At 36.9% G+C, this 9,631-nt stretch overlaps 1 protein-coding gene across 1 annotated transcript; it reads right to left on the bottom strand.

Moving 5' to 3' along the window:
• Nucleotides 1-549: 549 nt before the first annotated feature.
• Nucleotides 550-8,902, bottom strand: LOC143031431 (uncharacterized). Its single transcript, XM_076195232.1, has 2 exons — nucleotides 8,787-8,902; nucleotides 550-2,554 (listed from the first exon to the last, which is right to left on the bottom strand). Exon 2 carries the CDS (start codon nucleotides 2,524-2,526, stop codon nucleotides 1,402-1,404), a length of 1,125 nt encoding a protein of 374 aa, XP_076051347.1. The 5' UTR covers nucleotides 2,527-2,554; nucleotides 8,787-8,902; the 3' UTR covers nucleotides 550-1,401.
• Nucleotides 8,903-9,631: the final 729 nt, after the last annotated feature.

Here is a 9,631-nt window from a genome sequence, read left to right as displayed (position 1 = left end):
CTCCTAATCCTCTCAATCAAGATCCTCCCATAAGCCTTCCCAACTACACTTAACAAGCTAATCCCTCTGAAACTACTACATTCACACTTGTCCCCTTTTCCCTTGTAAAGAGGAACTATACAGGCACTCCTCCAGTCCTCCGGTACTCTACCCTCTCTCCAACAAACATTAAATAACCTCACCAACCAGTCCACCATCACTTGACCTCCCTTTTTCAGACATTCTGCATGGCATCCATCCAGTCCAGGTGCCTTACCTGCTTTCATCATCTTAACAACTGCCTTCACCTCATCCTTCCTTATTTCTCCTCCATTCTCCTCACTCATCACTCTCATTTTCTTCGCATTTCCCACTGCAGCTATCTTTCCTTCCCTATCCTCCTTCACATTTAACAACTCCCTAAAATATTCTGCCCATCTTCCCCTTACTGCCTTCTCTTCCATTATCATCTCTCCATCTGCACCTTTTACCTTTCCTTCCCTACTTGATTCGCCTCCTCTTCCTCTCTTAATTTCTTTCCAAAACATCCTATATTCAAGATTAGGAAAACATTGTCAAGTGGAAATAAGCATTATTTATCCTTAGTTGCTTGTGATTTCATTCCTGTGACAGATACATGTGTAGGTCATGACATGTTTACTGAGGGTATGTTTACATGAAAAAGCTGCAGTGTACATCCCACACTGGAAAAGTTTTTTCTCGTGTGTGGGTCTTCATATGTTCTTCCAGGTCACTATTTTGTGGGAGAGCTGCAGCACATAGATCACACTGGAAAGGCCTCTTTACAGTGTGGGTCATCATATGTCTTGTGAGATGACTTATGGAGAAAGATGCATTGCACAAGACACAGTGGATAGGTTACTCTCCTATGTGGGTCATATGCTGAGAAGGTTGCATCACACAGGTCACAGTGAAAAGTTTTCTCTCTTGTGTGGGTGTTCATATGTCACTTCAGACCAACTTTTCATGAGTAAGCAGCACTACATAGGTACTGGAAAGGCTTTGCTTCTGAGTGGGTCATCACATGGTGCTTAAGATTACCCTTCAGTGAGAATGTTGCATTGCACAGGTCACACTGGAAAGGCTTTTCACTGGCATGTGTATATATGTGTTGCTTAAGGCTACTTTTGCAGAAAGCTGTGTCACAATCCCTACATCTGAAACTTTTTTTTCCCGTGTGGGTCTCGAAGTGCATCTTCAGACTCCCCTTTGTTGAGACAGTGGCATCACACAGGTCACAACTAAAAGGCTTTTCTGTGGTGTGTGTAAATATGTTCCTTTAGTGACCTCGTATCTAAGGAAGCCGCATCACACAAGTCACAATGAATAGGCTCTTCTCAGGTATGTGTAAATATATGGACCTTTAGTGACCTCCTATCTAAGAAAGCTGCATCACACAGGTCAAGGAATAGGCTTTTCACCGGCATGTGTTAACATATGTTGCTTCAGAATACATTTCTTATTGAAAACTGCATCACAAACCCCACACACAAAAGGTTGATCTCCTGTGTGGGTCATCATATGCTTTTTCAGACTACCTTTTATCGAGAAAGCAGCACAGCACAGGTTGCACTGAAAGGGCTTTGCTCCTGTGTGGATCATCATATGACTATTTAGATTGCACTTCTTTGAGAAAGTTGCATTGCACAGGTCACAATGAAAAGGCTTTTCACCAGTATGTGTGAATATATGCTCCTTCAGATGACTTTTTTGTAAAAAAGCGGCACCACAATCCCCACACACGAAAGGTTTTTCTCCTGTGTGGGTCTTCATATGCATCTTCAAATTCCCCTTCAGTGAGAATGTTGCATTACACAGGTCACACTGGAAAGGCTTTTCACTGGTATGCTTGGATATGTGCTTCTTCAAACTGTTTTTTTTAAAGAAAGCTGCATCGCATTCCCCACACGAAAAAGGTTTTTCTCCTGTGTGGGTGTTCATATGCATCTTCAGACTCCACTTTGTTGAGACAGTGGCATCACACAGGTCACAATGAAAAGGCTTTTCTCCAGTATGTGTAAATATATGTTTCTTTAGTGAACTCTTTAATGAGAAAGCTGCATCGCACAGTTCACAATGAAAAGGCTTTTCTCCAGTATGTGTAAATACATGTTTCTTTAGTGAACTCTTTTGTGAGAAAGCCGCATCACACAGATCACAAGGAAAAGGCTTTTCTCCAGTATGTGTAAATATGTGTTTCTCTAGTGAACTCTTTTGTGAGAAAGCTGCATTACACAGGCTACAAGGAAAAGGTTTTTCTCCAGTATGTGTAAGTATATGCTGCTTCAGATTACCTTTGCGTAAGAAAGCTGCATCGCAAACCCCACACACAAACGGTTTTTCTCCTGTGTGGGTTATCATGTGTTGCTTGAGTTTAGTCTTTACTGAGAAAGCTGCATCACATTGGTCACAATGGAAAGGTTTCTCTCCTGCATGGGTCATCACATGCTTTTTAAGACGACTTTTCTGCAAAAAAGCTGCATCACACAGGTTACAGCAAAAAGGCATCTCTTCTAAGTGGGACATCACATGTTGTTTCACACTATCATTCTCTCTGAAAGATAAATAGGACAGGTCACAATGAAAAGTTCCTCTCCTGTATGGTTCATTCAAATATTTTCACATTACTATATCTTGACAAAGCTGCATCATACAGGCTACACAACAAACATTTCTCTCCTGTGCAGCTTGCTAGACGTCATTTCATAAAAATACTCCCTGAGAAAATTCACTGCACAGGCCACTATTCCTTTCTCAGTATATGGAATCTAAAATTACTCCTATGGGAGAGTAGTGCATATCTCACATACAATCGAATTCCTGTTTGTTTGGATCATTATAATATTACTTTATTGGATCTATGGGTAACTTTTCAAATACAAGCTTGATTATCCTTGTCCTGCTTGAGAAGCAAAATGTTTCTATCACTGACGATTTACTTTTTAAATATATAAATAAAAAATATATTGAGTGAGGTGTTTCGTGCAGAAATTATTTTGGACACGGGTCATCTTGTACCCACAGGTATACTAAGAACAATGTTAAATGACAATGAATATGTTGAAATCCATGGAACTACTATTCAACACTGATATATTCACACTTGTGTGATTCAAGGTTTATCTCAAACTGTCACTTGTGATGATGGGTACACTTTAACTGGTTAACATCTTCACAGTAACACAACTAAATATCAATTCAAAGTATGTTTCAAGTTTCCATATTTTACACGAAGGATAAATTATTGATCAGTTAATAATCTAGCAAAGACTAGTATGGAATTGAAAGAAATATATTGTTGGGGGTAGGTGTGTATATCTAAATCAGTCCATTGCCACTGGTCTCCCCTGGAGAAGACCCATAGCATTCAGGAAACCAGCCTCTGGGCAAGACTAGTCACTTATAGAAAAGATATTTTATTTTTGTCTGGGAATAGTTAGTATTGGGCATTTTAGTATGATGTGTTTTGTGTTTTCTGTATGATGGACGCATCTGGGGCAGTTTGAGGCCAGGCCTATTTTGTGTTGCTTTTATCTCATTAATGGATGGGGAGCTGAGCACCTGCATGTTAATGCAGTTTGGGTCTGGTTTGTGACAGTTTTCTATGTGAGACTCATATCTGGGAACAGTTTTTGGTGTACAGAGGTAGGTGGTCTTTCTTGAAGGTCTTGTTTAATGATCTTGGTGTGAAAAAATTTCTGTGAGTGTATGTATGTATACACACACACACACACACACACACACACACACACACACACACACACACACACACACACACACACATGAAAGGCATAGAAATTACTGATAGAGAGAATCTGATAAAATGGGATGACAGAAATACAAGAGGACACGGAAAGAAAATAAAAAAAGACAGCTATAGAAGAGATTTGAAAAAGAACAGCTTTCCTCACAGAGTAATAGACAGTTGGAACAAGTTAGATGAGAAAGTGGTGTGTGCAAAAACGATACATGAATTTAAAAATAGTTTAGATAAAATGAGATATGAAGACGGGACCCCACGAGCATAGCTCCCCTTCCCGTAAAATACAACTAGGTAAATACAACTAGGTAAATACACACACACACACACACACACACACACATGAAAGGCATAGAAATTACTGATAGAGAGAATCTGATAAAATGGGATGACAGAAATACAAGAGGACACGGAAAGAAAATAAAAAAAGACAGCTATAGAAGAGATTTGAAAAAGAACAGCTTTCCTCACAGAGTAATAGACAGTTGGAACAAGTTAGATGAGAAAGTGGTGTGTGCAAAAACAATACATGAATTTAAAAATAGTTTAGATAAAATGAGATATGAAGACGGGACCCCACGAGCATAGCTCCCCTTCCCGTAAAATACAACTAGGTAAATACAACTAGGTAAATACATGAAAGGCATAGAAATTACTGATAGAGAGAATCTGATAAAATGGGATGACAGAAATACAAGAGGACACGGAAAGAAAATAAAAAAAGACAGCTATAGAAGAGATTTGAAAAAGAACAGCTTTCCTCACAGAGTAATAGACAGTTGGAACAAGTTAGATGAGAAAGTGGTGTGTGCAAAAACAATACATGAATTTAAAAATAGTTTAGATAAAATGAGATATGAAGACGGGACCCCACGAGCATAGCTCCCCTTCCCGTAAAATACAACTAGGTAAATACAACTAGGTAAATACACACACACACACACACACACATATATAATATACAATATATATATATATATACATATATATATATATATATATATATATATATATATATATATATATATATATATATATATATATATATATATATATATATATGAGCATCATTTTCATAACTAAATTGTGCAGGAAACAGTTACATATTATTGACATCATCCAATATATGACGTCACACAATCGTGACATCATCACCCAGTATGACGTCATAATTGTGACGTCATGTGGCGACCTTTTCTAGAATGCGGCATTTTCCAGAGAGACCTTGGGGCCTACATGTGACCTTAAACAACTGTATCTCAAAGAGAGAAAGAGAGAGAGAGAGAGAGAGAGAGAGAGAGAGAGAGAGAGAGAGAGAGAGAGAGAGAGAGAGAGAGATAGAAAACTATTAGGAAAATGCTAACCATATAAGGGGTACATGGTAAACTATTGGAATGGATGGAGGATTTCCTGCATGGAAGAAAAATAAGAGTAGTGCTCAGAGATAAAGGTTCTACTTGGGAAGAGGTGATTAGTGGAGTTCCCCCAGGGATCAGTACTGGCTCCAATAATGTTTGCTATTTATGTGAATGACGTGGACGAGGGTGTGGACAGTCACATGAATTTCTTTGCTAATGATGCAAAATTGTTGAGGAAAGTGACCATTGAAATAGACTGCGTGTCTCTGCAGAGAGATATGAACAAAATTTGGGAATGGAGTCAGAAGTGGGAAGAGGACTTCAACATCAAGAAATTTAGTATAATGGAATTGGAAAAAGTAAAAACAGGATATCAAGACAATGTAAAGTCGGTGAAAAGGATGTAAAGAAAGTGGAATTTGGAAAAGACCTGGGTGTAATCATCACAAAGAACATGTCCCCTGATTAACGGATAAACAATATTGTCAGGGAAACCTACAACTTTCTGAGGTCAATAAAAGTGGCATTTACTTACTTTGACAAAGAAATGGTGAAGAAAATACTAGTCACATTGATAAGACCAAGACTGGAGTATGCAGTGACACTATGGTCACTCAGTACCAAAAAGAATATAAGGAAAATTGAAAGAACCCAAAGAGCAACTACGAAAATGGCCCCCACACTTTCAGGACTGTCATATGAAGAAAGACTGTCAAAGTTAGAGTTACTGACCCTGGAACAAAGAAGAGAGAGATGAGACTTGTTGACCATCTATAGAATCATGAGAGGTATGAAATTCCTTCATAGAGAAGACTTACTAAATTGGAATATAAGAAATACAAGAGGACATGGAAAGAAACTTAAAAAAGGACAGCTAAAGAAGAGACCTGAAAATGAACACCTTTGCCCATAGAGTAGTCGATGTATGGAACAAACTGGACGAAATGATAGTGTGTGCAAAAACCATACATGAATTTGAGAAAAATTTAGATTCTGTGAGATACAGAGATGGGACACTATGAGCATAGCTCTCTTTCCTGCAAGATACAACTAGGTAAATACATGAATTTCTAGGAGAGTTCTTAATAAGCAATTTCTTAAAAGGTCAGTGAGTTATTGAAGGCTACATTAATATTCCAAGTTTTATGTAAGTGAGGAATTTGAGAAAAAACTTTTAGTGAAGGGACTAAAAGATTCTTAAAATCAAATGGAGGTTTAGTATGAGTCTTGTAAAAGGTTTTCTTTGCTGAATTGAGAGCTTTGTTTATGAAAGTTTTTGGGTACTTCAACCTGTAACCAATGCAATAAATATGCTTGAACTCTTCATCTTTATATTCTGGGCTGTATATACAAAGAGCATGTAAAAACACTGAAGTGAACACTGAACATTTGACTTTATCACGGTGAGCCAAATAATAATGAAGTACATTGGTAGGTCTCCTAAAAATGATAAATTTAAAATCATTGTCTTCTCTGTGAATTAGACAATCCAGAAAAGGCAATGTACAATCAATCTCAGATCCCAAAGTGAATTTGATGGAACTAAGTTGTTGAATTATTTAAAGAAAAAAAAGGAAAAAAAAAAGTGTCTAAATTTTCAGTCATTGGCCATTAGACATTAGGTGGTAAAATATCACAAGGTATTTTTTTCTCAAAATACTCCACATACAAAGTGCTTGAGACTGGGAAAAGGGGATGACCCATTGCCATTCAATTTTTTTTTTTTTTTTTTTTACAAAGGATTAAGGATTACAAAGGCAGAGCATGCTGACAGGAGACCTTTTGGTCCATAATATTCACAATTAAACTCAAATTTACAATCTTTGATACATAACTTAATGAGTTCAATGAGGGCAATGGGTGACACCAGTAAGGACAATTCACCCAGGGACTTGGTGAGGTACTCAATTAAATCATCCACTGGAACTCAAGTAAAAAAAGAAGTTATATTGCAGCTCACAAGATTGAATTCAGAACAGTACAGGAATCAAAAGTTTTATTTGTTCATGTAAGTGATTCTAATCATAGTATAGGTCTCCAGTCGGCATGCTCTGCCTTTGTAATCCTTTGTATAAACTGGTCTAGAGCTTCTTCAGTTTTATCTTGTAAGTCCATAGTCAAAAGGAACATTATAGAAAGTAGTCTTATTAAACATCCTGAAGGAGCTAACAGGAATATTAGTAATGGCATGTACAAAGTAGGTAATTTTATTTGTGAAAATATTTGTACAAAGAAAAAAAAAAAAAAAAAAAAAAAAAATGGAAAACAAGGGAGGGATACAAGGTAGCATACTAAACTGGATGGAGGATTTCCTACATGGTGGAAAAAAAAAAAAAGTAGTGCTGAAAGAAAAATGTTCAGGTTGGGAGGTGATTAGTGGAGTACCACAGGGAACAGTATTGGCTCCAATAATGTTCGTTATTTATGTGAATGACATGAATGAAGATGTGGAATGTTACATGTGCTTCTTTACAGATGCTGCTAAAGTGTTGAGGAAAGTGAAAACCAAAATGGATTGTGAATCACTACAGAGAGAGGTTTGGAAATAGAGTCAGAAGTGGGAAGTAAACTTCAACACTAAGATCTGTAGTATAGTGGAGTTTGGAAAAAGTAGAAAAAAGAATATCAGGACAATATAAAATTGGAACAAAGGAAGTGAAAAAAGTGAGATTTGAAAAAGACCTGGGAGTAATTATCTGACATGACTTGTCCCCTGATAAAAAAAAAAAAAGGAGAATCCTACAACTTGCTAAGATCAATAAAGGTGGCTTTTACCTATTTAGATGAAGAAATGGTTAAAAAAAAAATAGTCACCCTAATAAGGCCTAGACTGGAGTATGCTGCGACACTGGTAACCCAGCACCAAAAAGAATATAAAGAAATTTGAATCCAGAGAGCAACCACGAAAGTGGCCCCAGCACTTTCAAACCTGTCATATGAGGAGAGATTGGCTAAATTGAAATTACTGACATTGGAACAAAGAAGAGAAAGAGGCAACCTGCTGACCTTCTACAGAATCATGAAAGGTATGGAAGTTCTTGAGAGAGAGGACTTATCAAATTAGGACAAGAGAAACACAAGAGGACATGATAAAACACTCAAAAAAGAGTTATAGAAAAGACCTTAAAAAAAGTTTTCCACATAGTGATAGACAGCTGGAACAAACTGGACAAAACAATAGTGTGTACAAAAACCATACACAAATTTAAGAGCAAACTAGACACTGCGACATACAAAGATGGAACATTACAAGCATAACTCCCCTTCATATAGGATACAACTGGGTAAATACACACATAAATGCTAAGTTAGGTTATGTTGGGTTCAATAATGTAAATTACAAACATGGAGTCATTCATATCATCAAATTTTCTGCTAATCTGAAACCTTACCATATCATGTAAACTTATGGGAGTATTTTCTTTCTTTTGGATATGTTTTTCACTGCAATATTATCGATATCCAAACAAGATTGTAACTTCAATGAGTATTGGAATCTTTGGCTTGTTTTAGTCTTAACCGTGTGGCCTCAGTGATGACCCACAGCATCATAATCAGCGAATTTAAAACGTCTTTAGGATTGCTGAAATCATGTTAGACCGACTTGGGGCGAATTATAACATTGTGTGCCTGGTTGGTGAATGCCTAAAAATAAATCTCTTTATTACCTGGATGTCTTCTATGCTTATAAATTCCGTGAAATGTTTTTAATCTTAGATGATTTTTTTCAATTTCAAGGATCCCTGCAACTCATTTCAACCACACGATTTTTTGTTCACATTGTTTACACTTAAGTGGAAATAAATACACTACATTTATAGAAAACTTGATTGCACAATTTATAAAGGGGTGACTATTTTTGAATCTTGCAGTCGTTGGAACGATCATTAATTCGCTGCTGATTTGCTTTCTTCTTTTGATCTGTATTTTCCAACTGTCACCATTTGTATAGAATTAATATAGATATCTGAATGTACCACTTGCACATTGACTACTAGTTTTTATTCACGTTTCAGTGCCTATAATTGATAAGTTGAGGTCAATTTTAGATAAGTATTTACCTAGTTGTATCTTACGGGAAAGGAGAGCTACACTCGTGACGTCCCTTCTTTTTATTGTGATAATTGTGGTTACGGGAATTGCATTGTTTACTTGAGCTACAGCAATTTCCCGAAAGCTTGTTTAATTTTCGAATCGGGAATCTTTCCTGTAACTTTGTACCACACTATCGTAATTTTTAAATAATATATTATTAAACTCCCCTCCCTCTTTATCATTTTTTTAAGCCTATGTCGTAATTTTGATTAACAAATCGGGAACTTTGAGAACTTACTTAAAGTATTAGTTGTCCCGTGGCTTCGAAGCCGTTTTACAAGCTCGTAAGAATTTCAGTCGAACGAGACTACGTTTAGTTAACTGAACGTCAGACAAGCTTCAACTGGTACCAGAAGGACAAATAAACCTCGGCAAGGGAATTCTACTGTTAGATCGAAGCCTCAAGAATAAACTTTCA

The sequence above is a fragment of the Oratosquilla oratoria genome, chromosome 12 (assembly GCF_046742065.1).
Source record: "Oratosquilla oratoria isolate Oo_2021 chromosome 12, ASM4674206v1, whole genome shotgun sequence".
In the NCBI taxonomy this organism is placed as follows: Eukaryota; Metazoa; Arthropoda; class Malacostraca; order Stomatopoda; family Squillidae; genus Oratosquilla; species Oratosquilla oratoria.
Note: the sequence above shows the minus strand (reverse complement) of the source record. Positions and strands in the feature narration are given on the sequence as shown.

Bases quoted from the DNA above. Each gene is read 5' to 3' on its own strand.
- LOC143031431 (XM_076195232.1), bottom strand. From the start codon at position 2,526: ATGTCCCACTTAGAAGAGATGCCTTTTTGCTGTAACCTGTGTGATGCA.